Consider the following 21,771-nt stretch of genomic DNA (forward strand, 5'->3'; position numbering starts at 1 on the left):
TCTTCTACCTCTAAACAAACGTACTGAGACATTATTGTAACATTCTATATATTTTATTTTTTCATGTTCTGTTTTTAGGTCTCTCTAGATGTTAAATATAGCCTAAGTAGTGATCTGAGTGACTTGGATTTGGAGGTATTTATTCAGAGTTGAGGAGTTAAGTAGTGATGCAGTAAAGCACCTAAAGGAAAGGAGATTAATACTTCATGACAGGCTTTTGAGACAGAGAAATGTAACCGGCAACCCCAGCATAAAATTTTTTGAGCATCAGGACAAGAAGGGTCTTTAAAAACCCTCCTTTCGAATCCCCTCAGAAGTCGCTTGACCGTGGTCACACAGCAAGGTAGAGCTAGAGCAGGACTAGACCTTAAGTTTCTTGTATCTTAAAATTTGGGGTTTAAAGAAATAATTTCTACCTCTTAAATGAACAACTAGCTTCTTAGCATTTTCCTCAGGATGGAAGCATGTGAAATCATTTGACGTCACAATTTTCCCTCGTATATATAGCTCATCACTAAAACTCCTATGTCTTTGAATGAAAGGTCTTAAAACTGCAAGACTCCCCAGTTTGAAATAAACTGCTATGAGTCTTAATGAAACTATTAAAATAATGAATAGGACTAGGGTAGCAAAGTGACAAGTTAAGAGTTAAATGTGGTGAGAACCTGGCAGCCCCAGTAAGATGTATGCGGTAGGAAGGAGGCCCAGTCAGTGGCAGAGAGGTTAGTAATGTAAACTATATACAACTTGGTATTTGTAAGGGGGGAGCTGTTTGATAGAGATGCAAATGCTTGTGCACAGAGAGGGATTTTTAGAGAGCGGACTTTGGAACAGTAGAACTAAGAAAACATATAAAGCCATAGCAGAAATTCCCCTTATGTTTGCTTTCAGTTATTCTGAGAACGAGGGTATGTAACAGCAGAGCACAGAAAAAAGCAACACACCCCAGAGCCTTTACACAGTAAGGTACAATATAGCATTGAACCCATGGGAGTGGAAGAAAAAAGGAGCCAGGCTCTCCTTCTCTTCCCCAGTTTCTTCTGGGAAATCAACATTAAGTCATATTGTATCAGAAAGGATTTATCATAGAAATCAGAACTGTCTCCAAGTGTTAGCACAGAGGGACTTTAGATAGGAAAGTTTGCAACTTTAGTCTCAACATGGCAGAGCAATCGGGGCAGATTTTAGGTTCTAGAGAGAAAATATATTTTTGTTTCATTAACAAACACCAATATTTCTTGAATAGATTTAGCTTTCTAATCCCTAAATTGACATAGAAAAGAAATGTCTATTTAGGTTGAACATAGCAAATTTCAGGGCTACAGAAAAACTGTTGAAAAAGCTATGAGCACCTGGCCAGAAGGACTGAGATGGGAGTGGGTTTACAATGCATCATTCATTACTGCAGAGGCACTACGTGACAGAAATCACTAGATCTCATCGATGTGCAGCCAAGAACTTGTAATCACCTTGGGTCCTGTTTAATAATATGTGATATATATATTCCCTCCCTTATTTAATAGAATATGGAATTGATCAATAGCACTGTCAGTTTCTTGACTGTTGTAGCTCACAATCAATGGCTCTTTAATGGGTGGATTTCTGAATCATAAGCATGTATGCGATAGTAGTTTCTCATCTAGTCCGTGTGCTGCAGCAGTCTCATGCCTATTCATTTCTTGACTCTTTTTTTCCCTCTTACTTTCCTCTACAGTATCTATTTCAGTTCATCCTATTAGCCGTGTTGGATGCAGTATGTCCAGAATGGCAAACAATTTTTTGTCATTCAATCCTTTTTTTATCCTACTGAACACCCTGACTTTACTCAGGTCCTACTGCCCACCGTGTTGCAGATCTTGCACACTGAATCCCAGAGTACATGCTAATAAAAGCTTTACGTGTACATTTACAGGAAGAAAACTTCTGAGAATAAACCTTCCAAGTTGGTCCTGTCAGTCCCCTTACCTGTAAGCAAGATAGTACCCCATCTTCCCAGACCAGTGCCCCAAGCTTCCCTTGACTACCCAACCAAGTATTTCAACTTCTCTTTCAGCAATCTAATCAATATCCAGATGTGCCTCTCAACCTAAATGCCGTGTACCCTTCTGCTCCCCAGACAGGATCCCCTTTGAACATGGTTCTTAGTATTGGCCACTGAGCCCCTTGGTTCCGAGTCACTTATACTATGATCTAGATTTCTCCAAGTTCAGCTTTTGACCTTCTGGGCATGTCCCTAAGGTACCTGGTGAAATCCCTGGAATACTGTCTTTGGAATCCCACATGATTATCCCCTGTAACTTGGAGACCTTGTATGCCTTCCTTTGAGTCATTGCTTCTTGGAATTTCCAATATGTTTTTAATCTAGTTTCCTTTGGAAAATCAGTGAGTCAAAAATGCATCCAGCGTGTATGTGTAAAGGACTTGAAGGGCTCCACACATTCTTTATTTGATTAATAGGACAAAAACCCATTTCTTATAAATTTATCAAAAGATTGTTCCCAATCCAAAGCTCTTACATCCACATACCCTCCAAGCCAGCTGAACAATGTGTCCTTGTTTATTTGGGTGTTCAAATGAAAACTGGTCCTTTCCAAGGCTAAGACTTTGCATCTGTAAAGATACAGGCAAGGTAGAGGAAGGGGCTTTGAGTCCAAGTAAATGAAGGAGATACGTATTTTGCTTTTGAGTGCCCAAATAAACGAGGGTACATTGCCCATCTAGATGGTGAAACTGAGTCCCAAAGAAAAAAAGTGATTTGACCAAGGTAACATAGATATTTGAGTCTCTATAGCATCTATCTGCATTCTTTTGTGCTGGGTCAAACACCACCAAAACAACTAAGCAAAAAGTGACATTTTAGTCAGACTGGTTCTTTGATGTGAAATGCCAAAAAAAGTTATTTTGTAATCAAATTAAATCTTCTTTTCAAAAAATGAGCAGATGTAAATTCAACTAAACAGGTTTGTGTGGGGATATAGCCCCCAAAGGCAGTAGAATCTGGTCATATTACTATCCACAGAGCCCTTTATGAAATGCATCATTATTTTTTCCTGTAATTGAGCTTTGGGCCCATTTCAGTGTTGTTTGCTTGCTTATGGAAATCTAATAAAGCACCATCGGATGCATTTCAAATATATACTTTATTCATGCTAGTGTTCCCTAGGTCCTAATGCCTCCAGGATGTCTCTTGGATTTGCATATGGGTTTCTTTGTATACACCTTTTTGGCTGTTTAGTCTTCCAGGTGGTGTGATACAGCGGTCTATTGTTTGTACAACCATGCAATATTTTCCTCATGGTCACCATTATCAGTGCTAGTCTTGATCAAATCATCCAGGGAATGACCACCCAACTCTTCCTGATTGTACAATGGAGACACAAGCTTATGCTTTCTAGATATTCACCTTAGCTTAAATATGGTATAAGAACTTGATTGCTCTTTAACAAAGCCCATTTATTGTGCGAGGTAAGGATAGACAAAAGCAGTCCATGCAGATTATGCCTAGTAAATTCCATAAATACACAGTTTACTCAGAGTGGTAATAGGTACAATATTTGACAATAATAGATACAATATTTCAGGACTCTTCTATGGTTTCCTCATCCCCAGTGTTATTGTAAGATGAGGAAAACTACAAGATGATTGGTCTTGGCTTTCTTATTCCTTACACTCTTGGGAAGCTTTGTTTCTTTAAATGAATTCTTATTACTCTACAGACAGCCTAATTCTGCCTGTTGTGTCTCTGCCATTATTTGCATCTTGCTTGCTTGCCTATAGTCATTGGATCAAATAATGTCCTTTCTCGTTTCTTCATTTCTGCCTGTCACAAATGGCACTGAAAGGAGACGTTTGATTGGTGGCCTTTGCATTTGAAGTTAGGTTTCATTTTTATGAGAACGCTGATGCTCAAGGCTTAGATTTCTGTGTGTTAGCAAACACTGGAATGAGTTAGCTACTCCTGTGAACCTAGTTGTATGATGGAATACAAAGGAATCAAAGATCTGATTTTTCATCTCAAAGTGCTTTATAGTCTGGATAGGATGACCAAACTTGCCTGTAAAGAAGTAGGTGAGGTCAATTACAAACTAAAGGTATAACATGAAGACTATTGCAAAGTGATTGAAGATGGTTGTGGTGATAGGTTCTGAGCTTATTTGATTCCCTGCAAAGTACTCATGCCAGTGTGTTCTCATTTATTGTTTCTCTTCCTTCCCTCCTAGGATTTTCTGATGTACCCTGAGGTCCATGTAACTGCAAGGTCTCCTCTTTATCACCTTAAGTGCCGCTCTGACCCAAAACCACTCAGAGCTCAAGAATCAAGGCAAAATGGATGCTGCAATGACAGATGATTTCCAACAAGTTCTGCCTATTGAACAGCTGCGCTCTACTCATGCTAGCAATGATTATGTGGAGCGGCCTCCGGCGCCCTGTAAGCAGACCCTCTCCAGCCCTTCCCTTATTGTGCAAACCCACAAATCTGATTGGTCCCTGGCTACCATGCCTACTGCTCTCCCCCGCAGTCTCAGCCATTGCCATCAATTGCAGCCCTTGCCTCAGCATCTGAGCCAATCTAGCATTGCCAGCTCGATGTCCCATAGCACCACTGCCTCTGATCAAAGGCTCTTGGTCAGCATTACACCCTCACCTTCAGGCCAGTCCATCATCCGAACCCAGCCTGGAGCAGGAGCCCACCCAAAGGTTGATGGTGCTCTGAAGGGAGAAGCTGAGCAATCTGCAGTGCACCCCAGCGAGCACCTCTTCATCTGTGAGGAGTGTGGGCGCTGCAAGTGTGTCCCTTGCACTGCAGCTCGCCCTCTACCCTCCTGCTGGCTTTGCAACCAGCGTTGCCTTTGCTCTGCTGAGAGCCTCCTTGATTATGGCACTTGTCTCTGCTGTGTCAAGGGCCTCTTCTACCACTGCTCCACTGATGATGAAGACAACTGCGCCGATGAGCCCTGCTCCTGTGGGCCTAGCTCTTGCTTCATCCGCTGGGCAGCCATGAGCCTCATCTCCCTCTTCCTACCCTGCCTGTGCTGCTACCTGCCTACCCGTGGATGCCTCCATCTGTGCCAGCAGGGCTGTGATAGCCTCAGGCGACCAGGCTGCCGCTGTAAGAGGCACACTAATACCGTGTGCAGAAAAATCTCTTCTGGTGGTAGTGCACCCTTTCCCAAGGCCCAGGAAAAGTCTGTATGACCTTCCTACAAGCTGGATCCAGAGCTGTCTCCTTTAACCCCCATCAGTAAAGGATAGGCCTCACTTTTGAAGAGGGGGAGGAGTAATCAACTAGCCAAAGTTAGGGCCTCACCTCTTTTGTTCCTCCAATGTCAGGGGAATGGCCAAGAACATCCTGTTTAGGATGCCTTGTTCTTTCTCACAGTATCTATCCCACTCCTCTTCAACCTTTTTACACCCAGCCAGCTCAGCCCTCATGGCTGTCATGGCAAATTCAGGTGATATATAGGTGTGAGGTTTGGACACTGAGGACCCACAGAGCCAGCAATGTGGAGGTTTAGGGGCTCCCCAATGAAATGCCTCTCGGTGCGGGCTCTGAGCATCACTGCTTTCCACAGTGCCTTTGGGAGCTTTCTTCTAAGATGGTTTTCACAGGTCAATGTGGAACAGCGTTCGGTCTCCCAGGGAATCTGACCCCTTCTCCCTCCTTACTGCCCTTCATTCTTTCTCTCTGTCTTTCTCCCTCGCTCTTCTTTTCATTACCCTATTCTATATTCCTTCCCCTTCATTCCCACCCTCTCTACTTTTACTCTTCCTCCTTTTTTCTCTCCCTCCCTTCCCTCTTTTTCAGACTAGTCCTTGCTCCACCTCTATTTCTAATTGTTTGATCTGTCTTTGTTTCTCTATGCCTGCCCTTCTTTCTCTAACACTTCCAAAAGTGCTGTTTTTCCATAGGTGTTTCTTTTGACTCCACACTTTGCTATGCTATACTATCGACTAATTTTTATTAAGGGAAATGGATTACTGTAATGAACTGATCACTAGCAATAGTCTATACCCTGATATGTGTGTGCACTCACAACCACACTTACCAGTTTGTGATCATATGAGGCAAAATTATCTAACATTTCCAGGTTAATTAGTTGAAGTTTTACTCCCATTCCCAATAACGACTTGTAGTACTGACAGATTCCACTAGCATGCTGAGTAGGATAGTAAATCAGGATGCTCATAACTTCGTATGTCTGACCCAAGTGCCAAAGGCAGACGTGCTTTATAGCTAAATGAACAAAGCAAAGGATATTAGGGAAGTCTGTTCTGTCTTAGAAGCTAACTGCCCTGAGACTGCATGGCTCAGGCCTTAATAATGGACATAAAAAAGTCATAAAACTTTAGAGCTGGAAAGAATCTTGACTATTAATCTAGTTTAATGCCCTTATTTTACAGATGGGAAAACTGAGGTCTGGAGATAGGAAGGGACTTGCCCAAGGCCACACACTGAGTTAATAACAGGGTTGGGACTGGATATAGCATTCTCACCCCTAATTCAATGTTTTCTCCCCTACACCACATTGAGTCATGGGACTTTTCTCCTAAGACTCTATTAACAATGACAGAAAGCCATTCCTATCCCATTAATTTTCAGGAACCATGCAGAGTGAGTGTGGTGGTCTTTATGCAGTGCATGGTCGGTAGCTAATTAACTATTAGGTGTCAAGGCTGTCCCCATTGGACATTGGCTCTGTCACCTTATAGAAGCTCAAGTGTGGAAGAGAAAAGCTGAAAGAAGCCCTAAGCAAGCTGTATCTTCACCATTGCATCTACTCTTTACTGCACATACTGTGCTCACTCCTGGCTTTGTCTACAATGGCAGTTGCCTGAGAACCTAAATTTCAGCAACAGTGAAAAACTCAGATGAAAGATGTATAATGCAGAGAACTAACTTATCTTTTAAAAAATAACAGACAGCCTGTGCTGTGAACCCCCTTCAATGGGAAAAGGCTGCAATGGTGATGACAGGCTCCTAAAGACTGCTGCTAAAAGACATAATGTACAGTTTCCCTCTGTAAGTGAATCTAAAATTCACTAAGGAATTCAGAGATTGAGGGCACTTGCTTGAAATCAAGGTGCTCCAACTTAGTTTAAGACTTCCAGACTCTATATATCATCTCTTTTAAAGTGTGCATGGATGTGTGTTGCAGGGTGGAGAGGTGGGGAGGAGAAGTTATAGTCGTACACAGGGGCAAGAAGAAGGGGACATCCACGTCTTTTTGTTGGATACATACATTGGGAGATAACAAAAGAGAACTACAGAAATATTTGCCACTCAGTCTTTATGGGTTCTGAATCTTCCTGAAGTGTACTGACATTTGGGCTGCACACAGCCCCATACCTTCACTTACACCTCCTCTTCTAGAATTGCTTTGCTCTATTTTTGTATATATAAATATGTTATGATGATTATTAATAATGGTAATGATATTGCTGCAAATGGTGCCATATATAAGGTTTGGCTTCTTGGAACATTTATAAACCCAAACCAATACCTGTAACCTCTTATGTTGCTTTCAGATCCTTCAGTTTTAAGTAACTTTTAAAAAAAATCTTACAAGTTTGCCTGATTGAACTTTGAACTTAATCTACTCCTAAAAGCTGTTCCAGTTCTCTGGGTCAAGCTGGATGATTATGAGTAGCAACACACACTTCTCTCTGCTTCTGCCTGAAATTTGCTTAGAGCTGAGATATATAAGGATTCTCTGACACTAGTACATTGTTCCTGGAGCTAAAATTATTCTATGGATGTTTGCTAATTAGTTTCAGGGCCCAAAATAACACAAGTTCCTCCTCATTGATAGCTCCTTGATATCCCAATCCTGCAGTCCTTACTCAGGCAAATTGTGTACTGCCAGAGGGGCCCCGGGCTCTGCCATATATCCAGAGGAGCTCTTCTCAGTGTATTTCTAAATGGCCTTACACTTGGTAGAAGAAACTGAAGAGTTACTCAAATGTAGTTGCAATCTGCAATCTGCTGCTGAGTCAGGGCTTTCACTTGTGTCCAAGTTGGCCTGATATTATGGACTGCATCTGGTTTATGTATAGATGGGTCCTATTGGGGTATGCACACGGATGTGTGACTGAGTGTGCATATGTATCCCTTCTGTGAGTATATATATATATATATATATTTATATATATATGTAAATATATATATTCACACATCTCTATATATTTTAATGTATTGCACATATATATTTAAAATATATACAAAAGAACTCTAAATCCTGCAGAGAGGCTCTGTTTTCATGATTTTTCTACTTCGTATCATGTTCTGTATAAACAGGAATATTTAGAGGGTGTTTCCTGCTTACCATTTTTTTGCAGTTAAGTCATCTGTTACCCCCGAACTCTACTGCTTTCCACATATTGGTCCCTTGATACATTTCATATGGCTTTAGCAAGAGTTTTCCTTTCCAGCCCATCTTCCCTCATCACTGTAGCTCTAATGAATATAGTGAACACTTATATACTTCTTATTATGTACTTAGCACCACTTAACCATGTTACCTATATTATCTCATTTAAACCTCATAATAACTCTATAATGTAGGTACTATTACTATCTCTATTTTAAAGATAAGAAAACCAAAGCACAGAGAGGTTAAGTGACTTGCCAAAGGTAACAAAGCTTATAAATGATGGAGCTAAGACTGGAACCCAAGTCCATGCTCCAGAGTCAGGAGGAGTATAATGTAAACCCTTCTGGAGTAACATGCCTCAAATGGTGAATAGTCCTTTCCCTAACTCCAGTCCACCTACAGTTTAGGAGTAGAAACAAATGTGCTTCTATGTTAGGAGTAAAGCAAGTTACAGACACCGTATATTAGCTGTCTTGCTTCCCAAGATGGTAGCATTACAAACTTCTCTACTATGCCTTTTGAAAACATGTTTGTAGCTAGTTGCCATTTCTCAGAAAGCCTATGGTATAGAGTTAATAGAAGATATTTTCATTGTGCCAGAGAGAGTAAGAGTTTATTTGTCCTTTTTATAGGCCAGGGAAAACTAATTCAATTTCTATTTGCAAAAAGTAGAACTGAAACTATTTTTGGAACTTGAGATAGATTGGAGCTGTTAACATTCAAACTCATTGATTATATTGAGTGCATTCTTTTGATTCAAATGTAAGCAATCCACTGATGACCACTGGTCAATATAGCACCTTGCCTTTTCCTGTCACTTCCTTTACACTGACAATCCTTTACCCTGCCATTATTTCAGAGCCAGAAGACCCTTAAGGAACATCTAGTCTAACATCAAAGTTTTATAGGTGGAGAAAAAATGCACAGAGAGGGAAAATAACCTGTCCAAAGTCACACAGTTCTGAGTTTGAGTGGGACTATGACTTCATTCCAGAGTTCCTAATTTCCAATGTCTTAGCCTGGGTTTCCTAGAAAATAGAGCTTGAAGACAAAAATTTATGTGCAATCTCAGAGAAGTTTAAGTAAAGTATGAGTAAAGAAAAAGAGTAGTGAGGTAGGGAAGGAAGGACAGCAAACATAAAGGAGTGTGTTACTGAGCTGGTCACAATCAGTTTTGTGACAAGCTAACTGCTCAGTCTCTCATGACATGAAACTACTGCATCTATCTCCATAGAGCCCATCTGAAGGAGGAAGGGAGAAGGATTCATCTGCTAGCTCCCATCTCATGAGTTAAATACCTTCCCCGTGGAATATTAACTCCCCTGTACTTCTGGGAAGTGCATGTGTGGGTGTCCAAGCACGTACCTTGGCATCTCATGCCTTGGCAGCAATGGGGAAGCATTGTGGCTTCACAAGGCAAGTGTGTGGATATAGAAAGACATATAAACTGAAATTGCTACACCAGGCTGGTACTTTTCCCTTACATTTTAAATAATATTTATTCAAAGTGCATTAGAGATAACCTACCATCTTTAAAGTACATAAGGCTTTATTGTGGGGCTCTGAAATCTACTAAATCTGCCTTCCTGAATCTATTTATTCTCTGACCTTTGAAGGGCTTCTTTCTACATGGAAATTAAGTTCCTAGTACAATTAGAGGAGTAAAAAAATCTCAAAATATCCTTGTTCTTCGTATTATAAGGAATTTTATCTTACTGAACTCTTCAAAAAGCATGTGTAAGCCAATGCATGTACATGAGTGTACATATGTTCATTAAGCTCCATCAGCATAATAGCAAGAAAACTGGTCAAGTTAATAAATTTTAAAAAATTGGCTAAATGAGTTATTTTGCAGCAAAAAATAAAACAATCTGTTGGTTGACTGGATTTTTTTTATATTTCAGCCACTCATCATGACATCACATGGACACATTCTAAGATTTACACCATTTTTTAAATTGTCATACACAATAGTTCCTTATATCCTATAGACCATTCTTACATGATGTCAAATCATTCATTTGATAAAAACATCCCACTGATATGGTTTCATATATGAGCAGGGTCATAAAAGCATAGAATGTATTCCACTGATTTAATTCTTGCTTTTTCATGTAGGAAAAGACGAGTATAAGGGAACTCTGAAAGCTATTCTAAGTGTAACGAATTCAGGCTATTACCCCCAATCCACCAAAACTCTTCTTGTCTAGCTCTTCAACTGGTAAGTTCAGTGCGCACTTCTCAGTCTCAATGTACCTGACCCTCAGCAGTATTTGACACAATTGCTCTCTCTGCCCTCCTAAAAACACTTTCATCACTTGGTTTCCAGGACACCACACTTCTGGTTTTCCTCCTACTTTGTTGTCTGCTCCTTCTGTCTCCTTTGCTGGATTCCCCTCAGGTCAACGTTGTGGCCATCCTTGACCCACTTCTTTCTTTTAAAACACCCTATCTGATCCATCAGGAAATTCTATTGTATCTACTTTTTAAATACACGCATAATCTGAACACTTCACCTCACTGCGACTGCTATCACCCTAGTCCAGGGTTTCTCAACTTAAGTACTGTTGACATTTGGGGCTGGGTGATTCTCTGTGATGGGGGCTGTCCTGTGCATTGTAGGGTGTTTAGTAACATCCCTGGCCTTGACCCATTTGATGTCAGTGCCACCCACCCCCCAGTTGTAACAACCAGAACTGTATCCAGGCCAAAAAACCAACCTGTTGCCATTGAGTTGATTCTGACTCATAGTGACACCATAGGATAGAGTAGAACTGCCCATAGGGTTTCCAAGGTTGTAAATCTTTACAGAAGCAGACTGCCACATCTTTCTCCCACACAGCGGCTGATGGGTTTGACTGCTGACCTTTCAGTTAGCAGCCAAGCATTTTAACCACTGTGCCATCAGGGCTCCTCAAAGCATTTCCAGACAGACAAATGTCTCTGTTGGGGGCGGGGAGCAGAAGTGCCTATGGTTGAGAACCACTGCCCTAGACCAAGACAGCATTCATTCCCCACCTGTATAATTCCTTTAGCCTCTCAAGTTGTCTCCCTGCTTCTATTTTTGTCACTCTAAAATTTATTATCTATATTAGAGCCAGAAAGATGATTTCAAAACATAAGTCAGATCTTGTCATTCCTCTGCTCAACCTCTCCTCTCCACAATGATTCCCCAACTCACTCATAGTAAAAATTAAAATCCCTTCAGTAGCGTTCAGGCCTTCATGATCTGACCCGTTTCTGACTTCACCTCCTGTTACTCTTGCCCTTGTTCATCTCTAGCAACCAGCACATTCCTGCTTCAGGGCCTTTGCACTTGATACTCCTTCCATGGTGCACTCTTCCCACAGATATCTCTATACCCTACTCCATCACCAACTTCAGGCCTTTTGCTTAAATGTTGCTCTCTCAGTGAGGCCTTCCTTGAAACCTTATTTAAAATTAGAATATCCTTATTCCCTATTCTCCTTTCTGGACTCTTTTTTTTTTTTTTTGCTTAGCAGTTAATGCCATACAACTGACTATGTGATTTATTTATTTTTCTTGTTTATTGCCTGTTTCTTCCCACTAGAATACAAGTTTTCTGCAGGTTGGGATTTTTGTTGTTGTTGTTGACTACTGCATCCCCAGTACCTATGATATTTCCTGGCACCTAGTGGGTATTTGGGAAACCCTGGTGATGTAGTGCTTAAGAGCTACTGCTGCTAACCAAAAGATCAGCAGTTCAAATCCACCAGGCCATCCTTGGAAACCATAGGGGGCAGTTCTCCTCTGTCCTATAGGGTCACTATGAGTTGGAATCGACTTGATGGCAGCGAATTTGTTCTTTTTTTTTTTTTTTAGTGAGCATTCAATAAATAAATGAGGGGATGAATGGATTAATTTCATATGACTAGGAAAATTCCACTAGACTTATGATTTGTGAATGTAACAAAAATTCTCAACCTCCTAGTCCTCAATTAGTCTTCTACTCTGGTGATTTAGGCTGGATCACACGTGGTCATTAGTATCCCTTTTGAACCTCTGGGCTAAGGTTTGATAGGTGGGAAGACTGACATCCTTAGGCTCTTTATCCTAATCTAGGCTCTTATCCTTATCTTGGCCCCTAAAGTTATCTTTGCAACACAACCCATGAAGCTGCTTTCAAAGGCCAAGATGGATAAACACATAGCCCTGAAGGAATGACACTGCTCATTGTTAGGTGTCTTGCTCTCATTACAATCCAAGTTATATTTGTTGCTTCCAAAAGAATTTGTCTTCTGGAAATTTTCCATTCTCCAACTAACCAAGCAACCCTTTTGACTATGCCAGATAAGGGTCATGTCTCTGATAGTAAAAGACACACAAGTCCTTGAAGAGCTAACTAACCCTACTGTTGAAGGTTACTGAGGATGGAAAACAGAGGTGGTCACTGGAGTAAATACCCTAGCTTTAGGGCTTTAGCCTCAAACCACCTGCATGCTCTCCTACTGTGATAAGATAGGCTGAACCACACACAAACCTTGAAGGCTTATTTTGAAACTAAAAGGAGACTGAATGACTTCCTTGACCCTTTTCTCCTAGGCCTACATTTTAATCTTCAGCCTTGAAAGTCTTATCACTCTGATGATAAAAATTAACACTAAAAAGAAAGCCCAAGGAAAGAAACCCTCATTTTCATAATACCAGAGATTAGTTGGTCTAAATGATTTTACTCTATTCATTTTTTTTCTAAACGAGCTCTTTCCAATGGGGTGAAGGCTTCCCAAGGAGAAGAAGGACCCAGGCCCATCTTAATAAAAAAATAAGCTATATTGAAGGAAAGAGAGAAAAAGTAGTGGAAAAGAATTCTAAATGTGGGTGCAGAGAGAAAATCAAAGGCAAAAAATAAACCGCGTGAAAGAGAAAAGCTCTAAAATCAGTTTGTTTCTCTTACCTAAAACTCCATTTCACTAACGCCTTGATTTATATCAGCACTCTTCTTTTTCAAACTCCTGCAGCTCTTCAGCTAGTGTGATTCTGTGTGTGTGTGTGTGCGCGCGCGTGAGAGAGAGACTGTGAGTGAGAGAGGTGAATAGAGCCTTGCTTGAGCTCTCTCCTAGAGGATAAAATTTAGAGTGTGCCACTAAGGCTCTCTGTCTTTCAAAGTCCCTTCTAGGACATGCCCCATGGTACTTGGGTCTTATTCTAAATGACAGGGTTTCTCTCCTTCAGAGAGAAATATCATACTGGATTTGTTGTTTTCCCTGGATTGGCTTCTTCTGAGCCAATGTGGTATTGTGGAAATCATCGTACCCTGAAAACAATTAAATCTGAATCTTTAGGGGTGCAGCTAGGAATGGATTTTTTTTTAAGCTCCCAGGAGATTATAACATGTAAACAGGGGTAAGAAAGCCTAATCACCTCATTCTATAAATGCAGCTACAGAGACCCAGAGAGGAGAAGTGACTTACTTATAATCACACAGTGAATTAGTGACAAAGAAGTGCGGGAATCCAGGTCTGCTGACTCCTAGGCCAGAGTTTTTATCTGTATACTAAATATCTATGCTGCTTCTCTCTACCTTGTGCCTTCTCTGGACCTTTGCTTCCCTCATCTGTAAAACGAAGATAATAAACCCTTGAGATTTTGTGAGAGTCATTAAAGCACAAACAGTCCTTAATATCTGAGGTTCTGTACAAATGTTAAGGAATGTTATACTTGGAGAAATTAATGCACAACACGTGTGTAAGGCTGAATCTGTAAAGCAACATCAGGAAAAACAAAAATTTTTTAACTGTTCATCATTTGGGTGTTGTGTCTGCTTGATAACACATATCAGGATTGAACACTTGTGTGGGCTTGTGTGTGCCTTTAGACTGAATTTGGCTTCAGTGACAATATAAGAAATTAGAAGAGGACAGAGGCCACATTTTCTTCTCCCTCGCTGGATAGGATCAAGAGAAATAGACAAGCGACGGGACACCTGGACTTCTTATAGTCAGTCAACCATAACATGGCCTTAGGACTGAACCCGCCCAGGGTTTCCATGAGACCTGTAGATCCCATTCCCAAGGCTGGTTTGGGTAGGTGGGGAGTGGGTGGGTGGATGGGTGGGATGTCTCTAATGAAATGCAGTATGCACAGAAAGCCAAAGGGAGGGTTGCCCATTAGAAGGAGCTTCTGTTGTAGAGCCAGAAAAGAGGGAAGGGGGTCTCTGACTTGGCTGATCTGAGGAAGTAGATTATCTGGAAATCTAGTACCCCCAGAACACACGTCCTGAGCCCCAGGTTCCCAGAACAGGGTATCTATACCCATTCCTGTCCTATCCATCCCAGATATTAGGAATTTCCAGGGGGGGTCCATTTCTATTCCCTTAGGAGTCGTACATCTGGTTACTTGTTTATTTGGTAAAAATGGAATTCTGTACCATTTATAAAATGGACCTCTTGTGTTTTTCTTATTTTGAAAGTTTAATACACATTCCTAATTAATCATCATTTTTGCCAATGATTTCAAAGTATTTATTTGAAAGTTATTTTAAAATGCAAAAATATATTTATTTAAACAAAGCACTCCTTTATCTTATTTGAGCCATGATTAAGCTAGGTAATTCTATATGTCATATTAAAGCAACTTTTTAAAAAGCTAGTTAGTAAATATATATTAATTTCATATTGATATGCTTCCTTTGAATAGGGAGGTAGACAGACAAATAATTAGTGAGAATCAAGAGGCCTAAAAGTACAGTGATAGACACTTAGAATCCAGACCCACCTGAGGGAGAGATTCTCTTTTGGAAGCAGGTAATTAAGAGGTAGTGGCCTATACTCAGGAAAAATTAGGTTGTTTAAAGGCCATCATTCAGGGGTCTATGATTTCCTATAAAATATGATGCAAAAAGCTCCTTGCTAGTAGCTACGTGCAGTCTGGCGGCACAGTGGTTAAGAAGTTGGTTGCTAAACAAAAGGTTGGCAGTTCAAGTCAACCAGTTGCTTCTCAGAAACACTGTGGAGCAGTTCTACTCTGTCCTGTAGAGTTGCTTTGTGTCGGAATCTACTCAAAGGCAACCGGTTTCTGTTTTTTGGGTTTTTTTTTACTAGCTATACTGCCAATGAAGTGCTTGTATTCTGCCCGGCAATTATTAACACATGAGCCCAAGATGAGCTGCATAAAATAGCAGATGGACAGAATGAGAAATCAGACTTAGTCTGCAGTTCTGAAAGAAGGGTCAAATTTGTTTGTTTTTTTTTTATCAGCCTTAGACAATAGTAAGAGAAACTGAAACCTGTTAAAGGGGCTTCAGATAAACAGAATGGAGTTTGGAGCTGGGAAAGAGAATAGAGAGAATTACTGCATAAAAGGCTAGCATATAACTGCAGTCCAGATTCAACACTGAATTTAGAATCAGGGCATAAATATGATAACACACAAGACAGCATGATACGGACGACGGGTGGCTGTGTAAGATGAGTTTCATCCAAGGTTTCATCCACCATGTGCTGGGTACCTTTGACAATTAATCAAGATGATTTCCACGTTGGCCTCTCATTCCCATTACCCTCAACCACCACCCAAAGTTGACCCCTAATTTTTTTATTATACATCAATCCCCTTGAGTGCTCACTTTTCTAATTACCAAGATTAGATTCCCTGGTCCATCACAACAAAACTCTTGTCCCTCTTGGGAAAGTGATTCAGGGAACAGGAGACGATGACTGGGAAGAGTGAACCAAGAAAGGAGGGAATGTCAGTCCAAGGGTGTTATTGAACTGTTTACCCCTGTGGACGACTGAGGTGTTTTCCTACTGGGGATTCTCTGAGAAGCCAGATAGAATGTACCTCAGAATTTTCCACCACACATACATGAGGAGAATGTTTATCCACCAGATCTCATCTCCTATTGATCAAGGGTAGTCCTGGAGGGCATTAACTTCCTGGAACTTGCAGGTTAATACAGGATCCAGAATCACTAAGCAGGCTCCTGCAGGTGTCTCCCATGGTGATAGTAGAGGAAACCCCAGGGCAACGATCAATAATTTGAGGTGCAGCTGAATGAGATGCCATCAAGCTACATCTGCATACAGCTGCTGAAGCAATGGCCTAAACAAAAAGGTGGTTGAAGAGCATGCGAAATGGGGCGTAAAAGATGTTGAACACACCTTCTTTCTTGAAACACATGATTTACTCTGCTTACAGCACATCATACTTTGTTAGTTCTCCTCGTGCCTCACTGATTGCTGCTCCTTCGAGTCCGCTGATGGTTCTTCCTCGTCTCACTGAGCTCTAAACATTAGAATGCCTAAGGTTTCAGTTCTTATTCCTCTTCTATAACTACACTCACTTTCTTGGTGATCTCACCTAGTATCCTGAAATTAAAAACCATATATACATACTTAATGACATGGATGGAGTAAAGCTTTCGGGACCTTCATTTGCTGATATGGCACGACTCAAAATGAGAAGAAACAGCTGCCAACATCCATTAATAATCAGAACCTGGAATGAAGCTAGGAAAGTTGGAAATCATCAAAAATGAAATGGAGCTCATAAACATCGATATCCTAGACATTAGTAAACTCAAATGGACTGGTATTGGCCATTTTGAATCGGACAATCATATAGTCTACTATGCTGGGAATGACAACTCAAAGAGGAATGGTGTTGCATTCATCCTCAAAAAGAACATTTCAAGATCTATCCTGAAGTACAATGCTGTCAGTGATAGGATAATATCCATACCCCTACAAGGAAGGCCAGGTAAAACGACTATTATTCAAATTTACACACCAACCACTAGGGCCGAAGATGAAGAAATAGATTTTTATCAGCTGCTGCAGTCTGAAATTAATCAAACGTGCAATCAAGATGTAATGATAATTACTAGCAATTGAAATGTGCTAGTTGGAAACAAAAAGGATCAGTAGTTGGAAAATATGACCTTGGTGATAGAAACAATACTGGACATTGAATGATAGAATTTTGCAAGACCAATGACTTCTTCACTGCAAATACTTTCTTTCACCAACATAAAGGGCGACTATACACACATGGACCTCTCCAGATGGAACACACAGAAATCAAATTGACTACATCTGTGGAAAGAGACGATGGAAAAGCTCAATATCATCAGTCAGAACAAGGCCAGGGGCCGACTGTGGAACAGACCATCAATTGCTCATATGCAAGTTCAAGCTGAAGCTGAAGAAAATCAGAGCAAGTCCATGAGAGCCAAAATATGGCCTTGAGTATATCCCACCTGAATTTAGAGACCATCTCAAGAACAGATTTGATGCATTGAACACTAGTGACCGAAGACCAGACGAGTCGTGGAATGACATCAAGGACATCATCCATGAAGAAAGCAAGAGGTCACTGAAAAGAGAGGAAAGAAAGAAAAGACCAAGATGGATATCAGAGGAGACTCTGGAACTTGCTCTTGAGCGTCGAGCAGCTAAAGCAAAAGGAAGAATTGATGAAGTAAGAGAACTGAACAGAAGATTTCAAAGGGCTTCTCGAGAAGACAAAGTAAAGTATTATAATGACATGTGCAAAGAGCTGGAGATGGAAAACCAAAAGGGAAGAGCACGCTCAGTGTTTCTCAAGCTGAAAGAACTAAAGAAAAAATTCAAGCCTCGAGTTGCAATAGTGAAGGATTCCATGGGGAAAATATTAAACGACTCAGGAAGCATCAAAAGAAGATGGAAGGAATACACAGAGTCATTATACCAAAAAGAATGAGTCAATATTCAACCATTTCAAGAGGTGGCATATGATCAGGAACCGATGGTACTGAAGGAAGAAGTCCAAGCCGCTCTGAAGGCATTGGTGAAAAACAAGGCTCCAGGAATTGATGGAATATCACTTGCGATGTCTCAACAAACAGATGCAGCACTGGAGGTGCTCACTCGTCTATGCCAAGAAATATGGAAGACAGCTTCCTGGCCAACTGACCGGAAGAGATCCATATTTATGCCTATTCCCAAGAAAGGTGATCCAACTGAATGTGGAAATTATAGGACAATATCATTAATATCACTCATCTGCTGAAGATCATTCAAAAACGGCTGCAGCAGTATATCGACAGGGAGCTGCCAGAAATTCAGGCTGGATTCAGAAGACTACGTGGAACCAGGGATATCATGGCTGATGTCAGATGGATCCTAGCTGAAAGCAGAGAATACCAGAAGGGGGTTTACTTGTGTTTTATTGACTATGCAAAGGCATTCGACTGTGTGGATCATAACAAACTATGGATAACACTGCGAAGAATGGGAATTGCAGAACACTTAATTGTGCTCATGAGGAACCTTTATGTAGATCAAGAGGCAGTTGTTCAGACAGAACAAGGGGATACTGATTGGTTTAAAGTCAGGAAAGGTGTGCTTCAGGGTTGTATTCTTTCACGATACTTATTTAATCTGTACGCTGAACAAATAATCTGAGAAGCTGGACTATATGAAGAAGAACAGGGCGTCAGGATTGGAGGAAGACTCATTAACAACCTGCGTTATGCGGATGACACAACCTTGCTTGCTGAAAGTGAAGAGGACTTGAAGCACTTACTAATGAAGATCAAAGACCACAGCCTTCAGTATGGATTACACCTCAACATAAAGAAAACAAAAATCCTCCCAACTGGACCAATGAGCAACATCATGATAAACGTAGAAAAAAATGAAGTTGTCAAGGATTTCCTTTTACTTGGATCCACAATCAACAGCCATGGAAGCAGCAGTCAAGAAATCAAAAGATGCGTTGCACTGGGTAAATCTGCTGCAAAGGACTTCTTCAATGTGTTGGACAGCAAAGATGTCACCCTGACGACTAAGGTGCGCCTGACCCAGGCCATGGTATTTTCAATCGCATCATACGCATGTGAAAGCTGGACAATGAATACGGAAGACCGAAGAAGAGTTGACGCCTTTGAATTGCGGTGTTGGCGAAGAATATTGAATATCCCATGGACTGCCAAAAGAACGAACAAATCTGTCTTGGAAGAAGTGTGGCCAGAATGCTCCTTAGAGGCAAGGATGGTGAGGCTGCGTCTTACATACTTTGGACATGTTGTCAGGAGGGATCAGTCCCCAGAGAAGGACATCATGCTTGGCAGCATACAGGGTCAGCGGAAAAGAGGAAGACCCTCAACGAGGTGGATCGACACAGTGGCCGCAACAATGAGCTCAAGCATAACAACGATTGTAAGGATGGCACAGGCCCGGGTAGTGTTTCATTCTGTTGTGCATAGGGTCGCTATGAGTCAGAACCGACTCGACGGCACCTAAGAACAACAACCCCCTCCCATCCCTGATAACTATCAGTCTTTTTTTTTTTTCTTTGTGTAAACCATTTGTTGTTACTTTATAAAAGTGGTCTCATACAAAATTTGTCTTTTTGTGATTGACTTATTTCTCTCAGCATAATATCCTGCAGGTTCATCCATGTTGTGAGATGTTTCGTGAATTCATTAATCTTTATCATTGCATAGTATTCCATTGTATGTATGTTAATCCATTTATCTGTTGATGGGAACTTAGCTTGCTTCCACATTTTTGCTATTGTGAATAATGCTGCAATGAACATGGATGCACATATATCTATTCATGTCATGGCTCTTATTTCTTTAGAGTATATACCTAGGAGTGGGATTGCTGGATCATGTGGTATTTCTATTTCTAGCTTTTTTTTTTAATATCTATTGTACTTTAGATTGTTTACAGAGCAAACTAGTTCCTCGTTAAACAATTAATACACATATTGTTTTGTGACATTGATTGCCAGCCCCACGACATGTGAGCACTCTCCACTTCTTGACTTTGTGTTCCCCATTACTAGCTTTCCTGCCCTCTCCTGCCTTCTCGTTCTTGCCCCTGGACTGGTGTGCCCATTTAGTCTCATTTTCTTTTATGGGCCTGTCTAATCTTTGGCTGAAGGGTGACCCTCAGGAGTGGCTTCATTACTGAGCTGTAAGAGTTTCCAGGGGCTATACTCTTGGGGTTTCTCCAGTCTCTGTCAGACCAGTAAGTCTGTTTTTTTTGTGTGTGTGTGAGTTAGAATTTTGTTCCACGTTTTTCTCCAGCTCTGTCTGGGATTGTCTATTGTGATCCCTGTCAGAGCAGTCAGCAGTGGTAGCCAGGCGCCATCTAGTTGTTCTGGACTCAGTCTGGTGGAAGCTGTGGTAGTTGTGGTCCATCAGTCCTTTGGACTACTCTTTCACTTGTGTCTTTGGTTTTCTTCATTCTCTCTTGCTCCAGACAGGGTGAGACCAGTGGAGTATCTTAGGTGGCCTCTCATAAACTTTTAAGACCATAGATGCTACTCACCAAAGTAGAATGTAGAATATTTTCTTTATAAACTATGTTATGCCAGTTGAGCTATATGTTCCCCGAGACCATGGTCCCCACAGCCCTCAGCCCTCAGCCCAGTAATTTGTATTTCTAGCTTTTTGGGGAAACACCATACCATTTCCCATAGTGGTTGTACCACCATTTTGCATTCCCACCAGCAGTGTATAAGAGTTCCAGTCTCCCCACATCCTTGCCAACATTTGTTCTTTTCTTTTTTGGTGCCAGTAACGTCGGGGTGAGATGGTATCTCATTATAGTTTTGATTTGCATTTCTGTAATGGCTAGTGATCATGAGCATTTCCTCATGCGTCTGTTAGCTACCTAAATGTCTTCTTTGGTCAAGTGTCCGTTCGTTTACTTTGTCCATTTTTAAATTGTATTATTTGTCTTTTTTGTTGTTGTTGTCAAGGTGTTGAAGTTTTCTGTAAATTTTAGAGAGTAGACCCTTGTCAGATATGTTGTAGCCAAAATTTTTTTCCCAATCCGTAGGCTCTCTTTTCACTCTTTTGGAGAAGTCTTTTGTTGAGCATAAGTGTTTAATTTTTAGGAGGTCCCATTTATCCAGTTCATTTTCTTCTGTGTGTACATTTTTAGTTATGCTTGGTAATCTATTTATGCCATATATTAGGGCCCTTAGCACTGTCCTTAATGTTTCCTCTATGATCTTTATAGTTTTAGGTTTTATATTTAGGTCTTTGATCCATTTTGAGTTAGTTTTTGTGAATGGTGTGAGGTATGGGTCCTGTTTCATTTTTCTACAGATAGATATCCAATTTTGCCAACACCATTTGTTGAAGAGATTGTCTCTTCCCCATTCAATAACCTTTGGTCCTTTGTTGAAGATCAGTTGTCCATAGGTAGATGAATTTACGTCTGGGTTCTCAATTCTGTCCCTTTGGTCTGTGTGTCTGTTGTCATACCAGTACCAGGCTGTTTTGACTACTGTGGCTGTATAGTATGCTCTGACATCATCAGGTAGTGTAAGGCCTCCTATTTTGTCCTTTGTAATAAGGCTTTACTTAGGGCCTCTTTCCCTTCCATACAAAGGTAGTGATTAGTTTTTCCATCTCATTGAAGAATGCTGTTGGGATTTG

The 21,771-nt window shown here is 40.8% G+C and overlaps 1 protein-coding gene across 1 annotated transcript; it reads left to right on the forward strand.

Moving 5' to 3' along the window:
• Nucleotides 1-3,880: 3,880 nt before the first annotated feature.
• SPRY3 (sprouty RTK signaling antagonist 3) lies at nucleotides 3,881-7,490 on the forward strand. The gene has a single exon (XM_064277842.1). The coding sequence runs from the start codon at nucleotides 4,327-4,329 to the stop codon at nucleotides 5,194-5,196; it is 870 nt and encodes a 289-aa protein (XP_064133912.1). The 5' UTR covers nucleotides 3,881-4,326; the 3' UTR covers nucleotides 5,197-7,490.
• Nucleotides 7,491-21,771: the final 14,281 nt, after the last annotated feature.

The sequence above is a fragment of the Loxodonta africana genome, chromosome X, assembly GCF_030014295.1.
Source record: "Loxodonta africana isolate mLoxAfr1 chromosome X, mLoxAfr1.hap2, whole genome shotgun sequence".
NCBI lineage: Eukaryota > Metazoa > Chordata > Mammalia > Proboscidea > Elephantidae > Loxodonta > Loxodonta africana.

Bases quoted from the DNA above. Each gene is read 5' to 3' on its own strand.
- SPRY3 (XM_064277842.1), top strand. From the start codon at position 4,327: ATGGATGCTGCAATGACAGATGATTTCCAACAAGTTCTGCCTATTGAA.